Source organism: Moschus berezovskii, chromosome 10 (assembly GCF_049115385.1).
Source record: "Moschus berezovskii isolate FMDL1 chromosome 10, NW_MosBer_1.0, whole genome shotgun sequence".
In the NCBI taxonomy this organism is placed as follows: Eukaryota; Metazoa; Chordata; class Mammalia; order Artiodactyla; family Moschidae; genus Moschus; species Moschus berezovskii.
In genome coordinates this window covers 100,620,371-100,638,803 of record NC_142469.1, presented here as the reverse complement: position 1 = coordinate 100,638,803, position 18,433 = coordinate 100,620,371, and the positions used below count along the sequence as shown (strand labels likewise).

At 38.1% G+C, this 18,433-nt stretch overlaps 1 protein-coding gene across 9 annotated transcripts in view; it reads right to left on the bottom strand.

Moving 5' to 3' along the window:
- ARID1B (AT-rich interaction domain 1B) overlaps positions 1 to 18,433 on the bottom strand; it is a 434,495-nt gene that overhangs the window by 266,524 nt on the left and 149,538 nt on the right. For all 9 annotated transcript variants that reach the window (XM_088840857.1, XM_088840860.1, XM_088840859.1 and 6 more), the window contains exon 4: positions 12,135 to 12,245. In XM_088840857.1, coding sequence (XP_088696983.1) covers positions 12,135 to 12,245 — 111 coding nt within the window. The remainder of the gene's footprint in view (positions 1 to 12,134; positions 12,246 to 18,433) is intronic.

Here is an 18,433-nt window from a genome sequence, read left to right as displayed (position 1 = left end):
TCAAATACCTGAGACTATCAGACTGATCACATGGAGAGAGAGGGGTACCTCTGCAATTCCTGAGAAGTCAGAGACAGAGTCCACAAAAAGGCTCATAGCTCTCCAATGACCTAAAGAGTAAGGCTAGGCTCTCAATTAGGCAACCCCAAAACCCTAAATCCCTAAGGGTTTCCCTAGTAGCCCAGCTGGTAAAGAATCCGCCTGCAATGCAGGAGCTGCTGCTGCTGCTAAGTCACTTCAGTCGTGTCCGACTCTGTGTGACCCCACAGACAGCAGCCCATCAGGCTCCCCCGTCCCTGGGATTCTCCAGGCAAGAACACTGGAGTGGGTTGCCATTTCCTTCTCCAATGTGTGAAAGTGAAAAGGGAAAGTGAAGTCGCTCAGTCATGTCTGACTCGTAGCGACCCCATGGACTGCAGCCTACCAGGCTCCTCTGTCCATGGGATTTTCTAGGCAAGAGTACTGGAGTGGCTTGCCATTGCCTTCTCTGGCAATGCAGGAGACCCCGGTTCAATTCCTGGGTCAGGAAAATTCGTTAGAGAAGGGATAGGCTAACGACTCGAGGATTCTTGGGCTTCCCTGGTGGCTCAGCTGGTGAAGAATCTGCCTGCAATGCAGGAGACCTGGGTTTGAAAGATCCCCCAGAGAAGAGAATGGCTACCCACTCCAGTATTCTGGCCTGGAGAATTCCATGGAGTATACAGTCCATGGGGTCACAAAGAGTCGGACATGACTGATTTTCATTTTCAAATCCCTAAATATGTTCAAAATCAAATGGCTCCTAAGAGTGGGAGAGAAACCACCAAGGGCATACACAGGCCGTTACTGATGATTACTAGATGGCCGCCCTTCTCTCATTCAATTTCTTCCTGAAAGCAGAGAGTTCATTTTTATCAATGCTTTTCTTATATACTAACAAAGAAAGTCTTTAATGTAAAATCTAGAAGTTGGAACATGCTCTAACATTCATTTTTCAGACACACACATCCTGAGCAGTGACACAAACTACTCAAGATCAGAACCTTGGCTGAGACTCAGCTCTGTTTCCCATTCAGCATTATCATTACAACAGGTTTCCAGTTCAAAATATACCATTTTATTAAAACAAAGTCATCATTCCTTCCATCCAAGTCATTATAAAGCTGTTCACTTTCATTTCTGTGAGAAGGGAGGCAAGTTATAAAATAAACTTTCCAATGAATCATTTTTATAATGATCTGATAGTAAAAAATAATTCAGTTAAACATTTATATCAGTTTAGCCTACAAATCTGGAGAAGGGAATGACAACCCACTCCAATATTCTTGCCTGGAGAATTACATGTACACAATCCACAGGGCTGCAAAAAGTCAGACACGACTGAGCGACTAACACTTTCACTTTTAGTCTAATAATCAGTTACTACTTAAAACAAGAGAACTCTAGAAAATTAGCTATCAATAAGTGAATACTAAAGACTATGTGTTCAGTTTTCGACTCGGGTGTTCTCTCACACACTGTATGTGGATAACATGCACGATGCACACAGCACACATATTCAGTGCAAATGAACACTACTCTGAACACTTTAAACAGTGAATGACAGCCCGATAATGAAATAAAGGGAAAAAAACTCAAACACCGCAGTCTAACACTGGATAAAATGCAGGTCATAAGGAAAGAGAAAACATCAGTACCTGGAAGCTTTTTTTCCCCATAAAATGTATTTTGAAGAAAAGTGGTTGTGAAAGCTTAGTTACTTTTTTGTGGCTTAAAGCTTTTTCCCCCTTCTTTTATTCAAGGCTTAAACAAAGTTCAGTGGGGCATCAAACTGCCTGTTTTAAATTACAGTCTGTATTTTAAAATAGAATGCATGCACGGCATGTTCCTGAAGCTAGGGGGTGGGAGTGTTATTCACGGAAAATTGAAGGCTTGTTGAGTCAATAATCTTCTTTCACACAGTAACAATTTTCAGCTAAAATTTCTTGACCCAAACAAAGGAAAACAAGACCATTCAGTTATTTTACAACAATTTTGCAAAGGCAGAGAAAAAAGATGAGAGAGAGACAACTCTAAAATCTTACATTGTGAAGAAAGAATAGAAATTTTTGCTCTCAGGTAAGAACCTTCTCTATATATATTTATTTCCTTTCCTAAACCAACAGTTATTATTAAAAATAGTTACCTCCACTTCAAAAGAAAAATAAGAGCAATTAACCAGTCCACAAATGCTACTATGAGTTCCTGCTGGTTATATATCTCTTGTTACATAAAACAGACCTGTGCCTCCAGTTACATACAAAGTAGATCTCTGCAAATTAAAATTTACTTCCCAGCTAACTTGGCTAATATAAAGTTCAATGCATTCACAGTCTTAACAATATCTAAGCCTGTATAATCTGGAGGAAGCCCGCTACCACTCTCGCGGGGTAGAACAGGAGAAGCACTAGGAGGAAAAAGGGGAGGCTTTCTAGCCCAACATGCCAAGAACTACCATTTCCAGAAACAGAAACAGTAGGTTAAAATAAGAAAGGGTACTTCTGAACATCACTCACTTTTTTGTTCTCACGTAAAAAATTAAAAGTAAAACTCCAAGAAGCTACACTGCCAATGATCTACTTATTTAAAACTTCTTATATAAATTCTATTAGGAAAATACTTACTAAAAACATAATAAATACTATGAAAAGATTCTAGTCTGTTGGGGTGAGAGGGAGAGGCAAGACAACTATAAAATAATAAGAGGATGACTAGTAAAATCCACAAAGGAGAAAAAGTTCAAAAGACTCAACAAAAATGGATTAAATCGTATTTCGAGGCCCCGTGCCCACATATGAGAATCCCCCACACACAACGCTTTTTGTGGTTTGTACAAAAGCCCAACACTGCTGCCTGCCCCTTCTGTTCAGAGACCATCCCTCTGCTAAGACAGGCTTATGTCCAGGTATGATTCTGTGGCTGATTGCAGACAGACTTGAGAGTTACATGCATTCTAGCCTGTGAGGCCACAGAGAAGGCTCCATGGTCTCACACAGGCCCCCTGAAGAGCCAAAAGCCAGTCAGAACCTCCCAGTCTCCTCTTTGTTACAGCAAAATATGTATGTCGACTTTCCTATTAGCCAGGAATATCTGCATTTATCATCCCTTACTTAATGAGCCTCATTTATCAACTATAGATCATAGTTATCCTTCTATTATCAAAACCAATATCCTGAAAATCAGTTATGCTTCAGTCTCTCTTCATCTCCAATTTTATCTACTGTGTATTTTTTATGGGAATCCATTTTTTTTTTGAATTGACAGTTCCATAAAAAGGGTTAAAATTCATTTCCCCCATATTTTAAATGGAAAGCCTCAGAATATTATGTGAAAAGGTCTGCAAGGGATATGCTTAGTTAAAACGTGCTTTTAAAAATCAGATAAATTTTTAAAAATAACACTTTGCCACTAAGCAAATATCTCAGCTATAAGGAATTTAGAATTATCCATGTATTTCAAAAGAACTGAAAGATCTCAATTTAGAAACACTTTGCACATAACCATTTGAGTTATTTAAAAACAAACTATAGTTCTTTTAAAATATTTATTTATTCAGACTTTCCATATATTTAGCCTGCTGTAACCTGGAAGAAATCCAAACTGGTGAGGTTTTATTGAACATTCATTTATAGAACAAACATTTAAGTGGAAGATTGTTTTGAAAGAGTGAGAAACATACCTTCCCACTTCCTGAGACTTCTTACCTTGCTCAAGTTCAACTATTTCCTCTATTTTCAAAGTATCACAAAAATACTCTGGGGGATAAAATTACAGATTATCATATATTAAAGAAATAATCCATGTTAGAAAATAAACATCTGTCAAAGTCACTATCATTTTTCCTAAATTAGGACTTTCAAGCAAGGTCTTATCATATCTCTCTCAAATTTAATCTGAAAAAAATTGACATCTCCATATAGCATAGATCAGAGGCAAAAATTACATTTGTAAATATGGTAAATTCTAGTTAAGAAACGGAGCATGCTGTGCTCCATTTAACACTTCTCCAAGGTATTAGTCTGTACCTTCAGTTTCAAAACTGTGCAAATGGTTAACCATGTCTACGGACACGCGTGTGGACAAGACACATCCTAAGAGAACCTCCTGCTCCCTTCACCAGGTGCCCACTTTCTACAGCTCTTCCATGTCACCAAGACTCAACAGAGTCTAATGACACTTAGGAAATACGGATAACCAACACCTGACGTCTTCAGCTGCACATGGGGATAATCAATGCTGAACAATGGGATAAGGGAACAACAGATTAAACTTCTCTTTTATTAACTTGGAATTTTTTAAATGTTCAGGATGATTTGAGAACAATCAATCAACAAACGACAATTATGCTCTTATCCTTTAATGATAACCTTTAAATCAAGCTCAAGATACAAAAAAAAAAAAAAAAATTTTTTTAAAGTTCATTCAGTAGCCGTACATCTAATTCTTACTTGACAGATTTTAAGTTTTACAAAAACCTGCCAACTAACAGGTTAAGATCATCTTAATAATCTGTATTCTTAGATGGGTTGAGAACTTGGTAAAATGCAAAACCCAGTTTTAAAAAAAAATGCTCTATTTACTAAAGCTTTTCCCAATAGTTTCTAATCATTGATAGGAACTATATTATTAAATCCACACACTTAAAATGTTCTTATTAGCATACTACTTTTCTTACATGCTTCATAAGTACATGACAATTCACCCCTAACCCCACATATGTCATTAAAGATTAATAAAACACACACACATACAGAGTACTCTTTTTCGGTAAATGATTACATGCTCTGTTGCTAATGCCTAATCCCAAAGAATATTCCTGGTAATAACAGCTTTCCAACCATTCTCTTTCACGCTTCCAACATCCTGTATAACACTATTTCAAAGAACAACCAGCATTTACTACCTCCTTCCTTTCACAAAGTGAAAAAAAAATGTTTTATGTAATCCCTCAATATTTCCTTCTAATTGCAAACTCAACAGAAGTGTCATAAGCACTATTCCACAGGACATTTAGAGTTTTTCCTAAACTTGGAAAGATCAAACCCTTTCCATGTCAGCCTCTTTAAATGTTTCCTATTTAAGGAAGAAAAGGTCAGAAAGAGGTTTTTAATGACCTGATGGGCCTTCAAAGGCCTTTTGAATATGACTGACATTAGTGTGTATCTTAGGTAAACGGAATAATGGACCTGCTCTCAGAAATACAAACCGGTGGCAGGTCATTCTAAAGAAAAAACAAATTATTTCTAAACTGAGGCAAATCAGCAACTCTTCAGATCCCTAGGAGAGAGCACTATTTGCTTAAAACAAGGAAGATAAAAATTCAAAACCTGTTTTTTAAATTTTTTATATATATTTATAAATAATTTACTAGCAACATATTTTCTGTACTGTATTACTGAAATTATGATTACTGTTTGTCTATTTTCACAATTAGAAATATGTATTACTAAGAAAATAAAGTTTTCACATTATTTTTAGATTAATACTACAAAAGTGCTCACTTTTTCTTGGAGCTTAAGGTTATCAAAGTAAACTCAAATGTCATTTTACAATAAAAGAAAATAGTTTCAAGAATAAAACCATCCTACCAATACAGATACCACATTCATATAATCTTTTAGAATAAGTAGCATATGGAAAATATACATTCTTTGGATGTCAGTTTGATACCTTGGTAAAGATTCCATAAGCAATCAAAAGGAAAATTCTGAAGCTGGGGGAAGAATGTATTTAAAAATTCTTACATAAATTCTATTAGCAAACACTTACTGAGTAAAACATAATAATTAGGTATGAACCTAATAAAGCAGAAGATATTCAAAAGAGGTGGCAAGAATACACAGAAGAACTATACAAAAAAGATCTTAATGACCCAGATAACCATGATGGTGTGATCATTCACCTAGAGCCAGACATCCTGGAACGTGAAGTCAAGTGGGCCTTAGGAAGCATCACTATAAACAAAGCTAGTGGAGGTGATGGAATTCCAGCTATTTCAAATCCTTAAAGATGATGCTGTGAAAGTGCTGCACTCAATATGCCAGCAAATTTGGAAAACTCAGCAGTGGCCACAAGACTGGAAAAGGTCAGTTTTCATTCCAATCCCTAAGAAAGGTAATGCCAAAGAATGTTCAAACTACCGTACAACTGCACTCATTTCACACACTAGCAAAGTAATGCTCAAAATTCTTCAAGCCAGGCTTCAACAGTACGTGAACTGACAAATTCCAGATGTTCAAGCTGGATTTAGAAAAGGCAGAAGAACCAGAGATCAAGTTGCCAACATCCGTTGGATCATAGAAAAAGAGAATTCTAGAAAAACATCTATTTCTGCTTCATTGATTATGCTAAAGCCTTTGTGTGGATCACAACAAACTGGAAAATTCTTCAAGAGAAGGGAATGGCCAGACCACTTGATCTGCCTCCTGAGAAACTTGCATGCAGGTCAAGAAATAACAGTTAGAACCAGACATGGAACAACGGCCTGGTTCCAAATTGGGAAAGGAGTGTGTCAAGGCTGTATACTGTCACCTTGCTTATTTAACTTATATGCTGAGTACATCATGCAAAATGCAGGGCTGGATGAAGCACAAGCTGGTATCAAGACTGCTAGGAGAAATATCAATAACCTCAGATGTGCAGATGATAACACTCTTATGGCAAAAAGTGAAGAGGAACTAAGAGCCTCTTGATGAAAGTGAAAGAGGAGAGTGAAAAAGTTGGGTTAAACTCAACATTCAGAAAACTAAGATCATGGCATCCAGTCACATTCAGTTCAGTTCAGTTCAGTTCAGTCGTTCAGTCGTGTGCGACTCTCCACGACCCCATGAATCACAGCACGCCAGGCCTCCCTGTCCATCACCAACTCCCGGAATTCACTCAAACTCATGTCCACAGAATCGATGATGCCATCCAGCCATCTCATTCTCTGTCGTCCCCTTCTCCTCCCGCCGCCAACCTTTCCCAGCATCAGAGTCTTTTCCAGTGAGTCAACTCGTCGCATGAGATGGTCAAAGTATTGGAGTTTCAGCTTTATCATCAGTCCTTCCAATGAACACCCAGGATTGATCTCCTTTAGAATGGACTGGTTGGATCTCCTTGCAGTCCAAGGGACTCTCAAGAGTCTTCTCCAACACCCAGTCACATTACTCTATAGCAAATAGATGGGGAAACAGTGGAAACAGTCAGTGCATTTATTTTCTTCGGCTCCAAAATGACTGCAGATGGTGAACTGCAGCCATGAAACTAACAGACGTTTGCTCCTTGGAAGAAAAGCTATGACCAACCTAGACAGGATATTAAAAAGCAGAGACATTACTTTGCTGACAAAGGCCCACCTAGTCAAAGCCACGGTTTTTCCAGTTCAGTTCAGTTGCTCAGTCATGTCTGACTCTTTGTGACGAAATAGACTGCAGCACACCAGGCCTCCGGGTCCATCACCAACTCCTGGAGTTTACTCAAACTCATGTCCATTGTGGAGAAGGAAATGGCAACCCCCTCCAGTACTCTTGCCTGGAAAATCCCATGGACGGAGGAGCCTGGTAGGCTACAGTTCACGGGGTCGCGAAGAGTCAGACATGACTGAGCGACTTCACTTTCACTTTTCACTTTCATGCATTGGAAAATGAAATGGCAACCCACTCCAGTGTTCTTGCCTGGAGAATCCCAGGGATGGGAGGAGCCTGGTGGGCTGCCGTCTATGAGGTGGCACAGAGTCGGATACGACTGAAGCGATTTAGCAGCAGCAGCATGTCCATTGAGTCAGTGATGCCATCCAACCATCTCATCCTCTTCTCCTCCCGCCTTCAATCTTTCCCAGCGTCAGGGTCTTTTCAAATGAATCAGTTCTTTGCATCAGGTAGCCAAAGCATTGGAGTTTCAGCTTCAACATCAGTCCTTCCAGTAGTCACGTATGGATGTGAGAGTTGGACTATAAAAGAAGCTGAGCACCAAAGAATTGATGCTTTTGAACTGTGGTGTTGGAGAAGACTCTTGTAGTGTCCCTTAAACTGCAAATACGATACAACCTGTCAATTCCAAGAGAAATCAGTCCTGAATGATTTCTTTTAGGAATGATGCTGAAGCTGAAGCCCCATTACTTTGGCCACCTGATGCAATGAACTGACTCTTTGGAAAAGACCCTGATCCTGGGAAAGATTGAAGGCAGGAGAAGAGGGGGATGACAGAGGATTTGATGGTTGGATGGTATCACCAACTCAATGGACATGAGTTTAAGCAAGCTCTGGGAGTTGGTAATGGACAGGGAAGCCGGGTGTGTTGCAGTCCACGGGGTCACAAAGAATCAGACATGACTGAGTGACTGAACTGAACTAAAAACATAACAAATACTATAAAAAAAGTTCCTTGTCTCTTAGTGATGAGAGGGTCAGGCAAGACAACTATGAAAGCAATAAGAAGATTACTAGTAAATGCCATAAGTGATAAAAAAGTTAAAAAGACTAAACAGAAACGTATTAAAATTGCATTTGGGGAGTTATCTTAGAGTGCAAATTACGATATACTCAATGTTTACAAAATAAAAGTGTTGATAAGCTGTAACAGTTTTCTTTAGCATTCCACTGTATATTTTGCTTAATGATGGCTTCATTTCATATCAATATTAGAGGTAGAAAACAACTATATAATGTGCTAAAATTTTAAGTGGTAATATCCCAAGGAGATAGAATTCTTCAAGCTAATTTTTATATCATATGTTATATATTAGGATTTCTTGATAATGGTAACATCAAGGATATGTAAGCTAATGAACTTCAACAGGAAAAAGGTTATATGATTAAGAGATAAAGAAATCAGTAGAGAAATCTTAATAAGAAAGATTTGTTCTGAGCTTAGGACTGAGTGCATTAAGTGAAAAGTAAACATTATTGGTCATGGAACCAAGACAGCAAGACAACAAATATTAATTTATCTGTCACTGGCTTTATGTGGATGATCTAAAGAGCCTTGTCAGCCAGAAAACAAAACTGCATTAGCTACTGAAGATCACCAAGAATTTAATGATATGCAAATATAGACACATACCAATTTTAACAATGGTGAGAGGACAGCTTGCTGAGAGAATCAAATTCTAGATCAAGCATATGGAGAGTTAACTGTATAACAAAAATACACTAAAGAAAATACCAAATATGCAGAGCTATAGGAAAGCACTACAAACTCTATCAATCTAATTCAATTTAAGCAAAAAATTAAGAAACAATTACTTCGGAAGCTTCCTTCTTATAGTCACACATACAATGGTTATAGACTTGATTATACATTAGAATAATTTTTACCACGTATTCTTAAATGAACAGGTAAGACCCACAATTTGACTCAAAATCACAAAACTAGAGATTAAAAATATGATGGATTGCCTTTAATCTTCAGTAAAAAGACAAAACTTTATCACTGACACTTGAAAAGGGAAAAACACAGCCTAAATCTACAAAAGATCTAATAACCAATTCAGATAAGATAACAAATATATATAGTTTCATGGTACTTATTCAATCCATTTACCCAAGTTAGGGAACTAAAATATTTACTAAGAGTAAAAACACATGATATTAGAACCATACAGAATAACAACAAATCTCTCCCTCAAAGTGTAATTACCTAGTTTTATATAACATATTGATGCAGCATTTACATGAATAAAAATATATTTGTAAACCCTATATAAAAAACTTTTCTACACAAACAAAGCCTGTTGAAAGAAAAGTAGAGCACTGAAATTCATTTAAATAAAGCCAATTCTTGTCTTAACAGAATAAGGGCAGGGGGTTTAGGTAGGTACAACCAACTGCTCTACGATTTTTCCTTTATTCAGTAACTGATGCTTTTATGTACCTACCATAAAACCTGGTAACTTTCATCTCTAAAAAAAGATTACTGAAATGTTATTGAGTCAATCAGCAACCTATTTATCTGCGAGTCACAAAAAACAAAAAGAAAATACCAATCAGGGCATTTCTTTTTTTAATAGCTTTATAAGAAAATTTATATTATGAGCAACCTTTAATCCTCTAGGGAAGGAGGCAAAATAAACATTAAGGAAGAACATAAGCCATCATACACATACTAACAGAATAACCCAAAGGACTTAACTTGTTGAAGAATATACTGATTCACTTCCTAAAATACTTTTGAGTCTCTTCTCTAATAATCGACTTAAAAAGCAGCATCTGAAAGCAGAACTCTTCAGTTTTCTTGGACTACCACACTTCTTGCCACCCTGCTGCTGCTGCTAAGTCGCTTCAGTCGTGTCTGACTCTGTGCGACCCCATAGATGGCAGCCCGCCAGGCTCCGCCATCCCTGGGTTTCTCCAGGCAAGAACACTGGAATGGGTTGCCATTTCCTTCTCCATCTTGCCATAGTTCACTTCAGTTCAGTCGCTCAGTCGTGTCCGACTCTCCACGACCCCATGAATCACAGCACGCCAGGCCTCCCTGTCCATCACCAACTCCCGGAGTTCACTCAAACTCATGTTCATAGAGTTGGTGATGCCATCCAAACCTCCCCTAATTATGCTATAGAGTTAGCTGAACATCAACCATTCATTCCAAAGCAGAGCAAAGAAAAGAAGCATAGCCTAGTAAGTGACCCAAAAGTTGAAATGGATATTAAGAAAGCAGTATACTGCAAACTACTCTTAGACCTATGCAGAAAACCAGCATCAATTTATAAAAAAACTTTCCAACCAGTAAAACAGGACACATCACCAGCCAGTGACAAGCCTATAAGGATGGGCTAACCTAAAACACTAAAAATCTGAGTGGAAAAAAGTAGAATTCACTGTCCACCTTTCCATGAGTCAATTTAAATTTCCTAAAACCACAAGTCAATTTCCAAATATTCAGCAAATGTTGCATTTATCGTCAGCATTCACGTGCATTTGCATGTACGCACACAGACACACACATACCTCACCAAACTGCGGATTATCTGCCAAGGAAAAAAGTTTACAGCATAAAACAGAGTCTATTACCTCTTTCATTCCTTTAAAAACCAAATAACTAGACAATAAATATTTCAATGAAATTAAAAAACTGACCACAGTAAATTTCACGCACTTCCCACCACAGAAATAAAGTCTGTAAAAATGAGAGTTTCAAGTACATGTGCATCAGATGCAAAGATATTACATATCGTGTAGCCTCTACTTACCTTCTACTCTAAGGCAACACATAACTTAGAAACGTGTATGTCACATATAACATCCTTCACAAATGCTGGTTCTCAAATGTTTAGCAACAATATGATAAATCTTATTTAATGTAAACATATTTGAAATTCAAATTACAATCATGGCTAGTTTGAACTCCTACCTTAAACACTATCTCTTAATAGAGATTAAGCGATAACAATAATTCTTTAAATAAAAATATTTTAACAAGAAAATAAATATAAAAATTTGTTTGCACACATATATTCCTTTAATTTATAAGGAACCTCATTTAAATGAGGTTGCCTATGGGAGGAAAAAGGAAAATTAAGCACAGATAACTATTAAAGGAAATTAACATGTAACCTGTAACTCAGCTACTACTGTCGTCAACAGACCCAATACAGTGATTTGCTAATGGAAACACTTAGAAGCTGTATTTTCCAATTTTAAATTAAAATACTTTATTTTGGGAAAAAAAGATTAAGTCATTTCTCATGACATAAAGTCTCTAAAGAACAAACTACCACTAGATGCTTTATCTCATCATTTATATTATTTGCCAAATGGGAATTTCCTTTCCATTTAACTCTTATATAGATACCTCTGTTCTGAATCACTACCAGAAAGCAACATCTTATGCAAAGCACAACTGTACAACAGTAACATCTTTCTGCCACAAAACCTATCAGCCAAATAAAGGCTTCCAACTGGATTCAGAGATACCTACAACACTGGACTCAGAGAGACCTACTAATGAAATAGACTTATTCAGAACTACACAGTTCCTTTAAGAAGGAAATGCACAAAAATTAATAAATCACAAATACATCTGAAACCTAGAAACTTGTCCCCCAAGTCTTAATATAAAGTACAATAAACAAAAGCAAATGCTTGTTTTAGAAATCCGTTAACTCACTGCATTTCCAAATCAATTAATTGTCTTACTGGTAAACTTGATGGTCTTTCTTGTTGTATCAAGTTCAAGTCTTCATGGTTAGGTTTTCCAGAAGCCAGAGGAGGTTGAGACCTAGTTCCATAGCCTTCCTGAGACATATCCTAAACAAACACAAATATAAAGAAATATCTCAATGAATTATAAGCTTCTTTGGTAATTAAGATGAAGCAAAGGCTTATCACAAAGTATCAACTTATGTTACTTTAAGCAGACATATAAATATAATTATCACTTCTGTAACACTTTCTCAGAAGCAAAAATAAAATACAACAAGGCAGCATATCATCAAGAGCAAAAACATGTATAATTAACAATTAAATTTATTATGCGACCATACAAACTAAAGACTGCATTTGAGTTTTGCAGGAAGGCGATAATCAGTAAAAGATGGGAAAGAAAGCTAGCAGTAACTAAACTCTTAAAACAGAGCAAACCAAAAGTTCATATTATTGTTTAATTTTTATTTTGAATTGCCTTTAATATTACCTTGAAACTGTTAAAACAATTAATGAAAACTTTATTATCAACTGACTTTTAAGATGTCCTCTCAATAACCCATAAAACAACACAGTTATTAAGCTGACAGTATCCTGAGGTTTCTACAAAACCAATAAACACTCATATATAGAATTCCATATGTTCACATAGCATAGTTATCAAAGAACCATAATAAAGAATAAAACAGTAGTGGGGAAGAAAACATACTCAAAATCTACTGAAGTAGAGAAACTTATTATTAACAAGGCCTTTCTGGCATCTTCTTGAATACTTTTCAGGAGGAATTCTGCATGGTTTTAGTATTATGGTGAAATAATATTATACAAACCAAACATCACACCAAACTTACTGGATGTCAGCCCTCTAGTTGTTTAACTATGTACACTTAGTTACTAAACATTCTAGGCCCATTTACACCTGAAGTCAAATAGCAGGACAGAAGGTAAAAATGCTTATTATAGCATTTCTTAATTGGCTCTGAAAGTTGAAGAACCAGTTTCTCATAGGGAAGAAAAAAAAGAACGGAAAATATCACTTGAAAATAAAATTCTCTTCTTTTCCCTGTTAGTTTAAATACGTGTTAGAATTAAAGAAACATTATATACAAGTTTTACTTCCCCTGTTAAATTCTCAAAATACTACTTTAGAAATTAATGGTAATGAGCTGAAACCCTATAAAAAGCTTCTGTTGCCCCACCCCTTTCTCATACAGTATACACAGCTTCTGAAGCCAAGACACTTTGGACCAACAGCTGGTACTAAAAGTACACAAGCTGTACAAACTAGGCTTAATTAGCAAATTTTCGGTGCAGTCTGCCTTATTTAAAGAGGCTCTGAGGTAAAGAACATGCCTTTTCCCTATACATAAACCCACACACACAACAGGTCAAGACAGCTAACCTCGAATAGTAGTGCAGAATGCCCTACACTTTTGGAAGAGAATTACACCCAGTTGTCCAGGCTTTTATCTGACAACATTTAGGTGAGGTCTCGAGCACACCCAATTGGAGAATATTTAAAACAGTAGCTCTTCAATCAGCCTGCTGGTAGAGGGTAACAACTGGGCTGTGGGGAACAAAAGCCAAGGCTGAAAGATGATTACCACTCATACACACACACACTCCACCTGCTTCTGGATCCCAGATTTTGATTTGTTACATAGACTTCCAACTGCATGTCCTGCAATTTCCTTTAGATTAAGAGCAAAGATTTCAATACCAAGCAGGGCACAAGGCCTCCATTCAGGGACCTTTACCCTGTTACAAAAACCCAAAGAAGGCACAAGACAGCCTCACAACGGGCAAACAAATGAGCAGATCCCCACCTGTGCCTCAAACACACATGTGTGCACACGAGTTATGGGCAGTGGTTAGACACTCATTTTAGTAAACTATTAATAAAGAGGAATGGGCAGGCTCACATGCCCTATGCTAATAAATCTTTTGAACTTCTTTTTGCTTTCTCTTTGTAGCTAAATAAACTGATTTCTAAACAACTTGGAAAAGATCACTGCAACTACAGTAAACACACATTTTAAATCGGGTACTATCCCCTCTAAAATAAGCAACGCTGAATAGACTATGAAAGCCATCTGAAAATTTCACTATGACTTTACATTTCACTTTTTAAGGCTTAAAAGTTTAAAATAATTAGATTTCACAAAAGTCTCAAACACTATTCCTAACCACAACAGGCTCTCAATTATTAAATATAGATGGAAATACAACAAAAACAAAATTGAGGGAGAATCACTGAAAATGGAACATGTTCTGCTTTATGTTTGAACATAAGGATTAATTTAATTCAGAGAACATCCAGAAAAGGTACCAAGTTTTACCTTAAAACAATCATCTGTATATAACTTACACTGGGACTATAAAGGCTACATTTGGCAGCTTTAATAAAGACACAAAAGTTACATCTCTTAACAAACCTGAGCTTTTTCCTCTTCAGAGCTATATTTATTTTCTGGTAGGTACTTATTTTCACCTCAGGAAGAGTAAGTAGGAATAAGTAATATAACAGACAACAAGAAGGCAATGTCAGTATCAGAAAATAAGAAATACATCCAAATACATCCAGCACTGTATTTTATAAACTAATAACAACAAAGAACAGCCTTCATGCTTAACATATCACTGCAATCTCGGTTATTCACACACTTAAACCACTGCACACAAACTCACACATAAGCTCACACACAGACTGTGACTGTGACAATATACAAGTGTGACTATTTAAGACAATGCTGCACTATGATAACACTAGGGCACAAAGACCCACACAAGGAGGTGCGGTCTACCCTTCCAGAGTCCTGTATCGGTACTATTTTTCCTCATCTCAACCACAAGCTTTTCACTACTGATGGATCCTGGCTTTAACCTTCTTCATGTTATAGATCAAAGGACTCACAAACCAGCAAAAGTGTGAAAGGAGCTTGGGACAGGGGCATGTACACATGTGTTTCAAAATCTTTCACGTTAGGTGTTACTTTTACCACATGTCCAAACATTAATTATTTTGTATGACAAAAAACAGTGGAAAATTCTTAAAAGAGATGGGGATACCACAGCACTTGATCTGCCTCCTGCGAAACCTATATGTAGGTCAAGGAGCAAGAGTTAGAACTGGACATGGAACAACAGACAGGTCTAAATTGGGAAAGGAGTGTGTTAAGGCTGTGTATTGTCACTGTGTTTATTTAACTTACATGCAGAGTACATCATGCAAAATGCAGGGCTGGATGAATAATAAGCTGGAATCAAGAATGCCAGAAGAAATATCAATAACCTCAGATATGCAGATGACACCACTCTTATGGGAGAAAGCTAAGATGAACTAGAGAGCCTCTTGATGAAAGTGAAAGAAGAGTGTGAAAAAGTTGGGTTAAAACTCAACATTCAGAAAACTAAGAACTTGGCATCCGGTCCCATCACTTCACGGCAAACAGATGTAGAAACAATACTCCAAAATGACTGCAGATGGTGACTGCAGCCATGAAAGTAAAACACACGTGCTCCTTGGAAGAAAAGCTATGACCAACCTAGACAGCATATTAAAAAGCAGAGACATTACTCTGCTGACAAAGGTCCATCTAGCCCAAGCCATGATTTTTCCAGTAGTCATGTATGAATGTGAGAGTTGGACCGTAAAAAAAGCTGAGCACCAAAGAACTAATGCTTTTGAACTGTGGTGTTGGAGAAGACTCTTGAAGGGTCCCTTGCACTGCAAGGAGTGCAAACCAATCAATCCTAAAGGAAATCAATCCTGAATATTCATTGAAAGGACTGATGCTGAAGCTGAAGCTCCAATACTTTGGCCACCTGATAGGAAGAACTGACTCATTGGAAAAGACCCTGATGCTGGGAAAGATTGAGGGCAAGAGGAGAAGGGGACGACAGAGGATGAGATGGTTGGATGGCATCACCGATTCAATGGACACGAGTTTGTGCAAGCTCTGGAAGATGGTGAAGATGGTGATGGGAAGTTCTTGTTCCCTGCTGGTGTGGCAAAAAGTCGGAAATGACTGAGCAACTGAATGACAACAAAACATTTAGTAAACATCTTGCAGGGACTACTCCCCTTGCTGGGTGCCTAACATCTCACAGCGTGAAGCGTGACCAGGAAGGAAACAGCAGTTATACTGTGTTATTGTGAGGAGGGATGAGATCAAAACTGTCACCTAGCTCTGGTATAACGGCCAAAAGCAGGAGTACTTCTGTTTCCTTCTATAATAAAACGAATTAAGTACCGATGGCAATACGAGACTATGAAGAGAATGTGGAATAAAATGTCAAGGAAACTTTAAAAAATTCAAAACAGAAAAATATTCCCATGGTATATATGACCTCAAAAGATAGATACAAAGGAAAGAAAGTTGTCCTCCTACTTTCTAGGAGTCCCCTCGAAAAAGTTCGTGTTAATAGGCTGTTATTTATTGTTCCAAATTGTTCAAGGCACAACCAAGTATGAAGTGAATTTAAAACCCTTTATCTTTCAAAACAATTGGGTGGATTTGTTCTGTACAGTCTATGCTGTGATCCCGTAACAATAGATGTAATATATCTCCTTCTATATTTGCACCTAAATATGTATTCTTTTTCTTTTGCTACACAGTATTGTATCAATTCCGTGATTTATTTAACCAGTCCCCTATTGATGGACATTTAGGCTATCCCCAGTCTTTCTCTACTTATGACAGCATTATGATAAACATCCTTGTGCATACAACTTCAGGTGAAATACTTCTGCGGCATAAATCTCCATTGGTTTCCCTGGAAGCTCAGTGGTAAAGAATCTACCTGCCAATGCAGAAAACTTAGGAGACACTGATTTATAATTCCTGGGTCAGGAAGATTCCCTGCAGGAGGATATGACAAGCCACTGCAGTATTCCTGCCTGGGAAACCCCATGGACAAAGGAGCCTGGCAGACTGCAGTCTATGGGGTCACAAGAGAGATGGACACGACTTCGCCACTAAACAACAACAACATTAGTCTCCACAAGGGGAATAGCTGTCGAAAGACTGGCACATTTAAAATTTTGATGGAGGCTAGCAAAGTGCTTTCAGTAAAAGAAGTGTCAAATTAGAGTCACAGTCCATCATTTTACTATACACGTTTACGTTAGCATCACAATATGCCTAACCCAGTACACAAAGCAGCAAGCTCACACCAGGAGAGAGGTGGGAGGACTGGTCATTGGCATTCATTTGCTCAGTTGTGTCCCATTCTTTGTGAACCAATGAACTGTAGCACTCCAGGTTTTTCTGTCCTTAACCATCTCCCAGAGCTTGCTCACCATGTCCATTGATGCCGTCCAACCATCTCATCCTCTGGCATCCCCTTTTCCTCCTGCCTTCAATCTTTCCCAGCTTCAGGGTCTTTTCAGATGAGTCAGTTCTTCGCATCAGGTGGCCAAAGGATTGGAGTTTCAGCTTCAGCATCAGTCCTTCCAATGAATATTCAGGGTCGATTTCCTTTAGGAGTAACTGGTGTGATTTCCTTGCAATCGAAGGGACTCTCAAGAGTCTTCTCCAACACCATAATTTGAAGCATCAGTTCTTCAGCCCTCAGGCTTCTTTATGGTCCAACTCTCACATCCATATATGACTACTACAAAAACTATAGCTTTGACTATACAGACCATTGTTGGCAAGGGGATGTGTCTGCTTTTTAATATGCTGTCTAGGTCCGTCACAGCTTTTCTTCCAAGGAGCAAGTGTCTTTTAACTTCATGGCTGCAGTCATCGTGTGCTTTCCAGGTGGCACTAGTGTTTATGGAAACTGCCTGCCAATGCAGGAGACATAAGAGACATGGGTTTGATCCCCGGTTATGGAAGATTCCCTGGAGGAGGGGCATGGCAACTCACTCCAATATTCTTGCCTAGAGAATTCCATGGACAGAAGAACTTGGTTCAGTTCAGTTCAGTTCAGTCGCTCAGTCGTGTCCGACTCTCCACGACCCCATGAATCACAGCACGCCAGGCCTCCCTGTCCATCACCAACTCCCGGAGTACACTCAAACTCATGTCCACAGAGTCGGTGATGGCATCCAGCCATCTCATTCTCGGTCGTCCCCTTCTCCTCCCGCCCCCAACCTTTCCCAGCATCAGAGTCTTTTCCAGTGAGTCAACTCGTCGCATGAGGTGGCCAAAGTATTGCAGTTTCAGCTTTAGCATCAGTCCCTCCAATGAACACCCAGGATTGATCTCCTTTAGAATGGTGGGTGACAGTTAAGAGGGTCACAAAGATTCGGACACCACTGAAGTGACTTGGCACACACGCACACG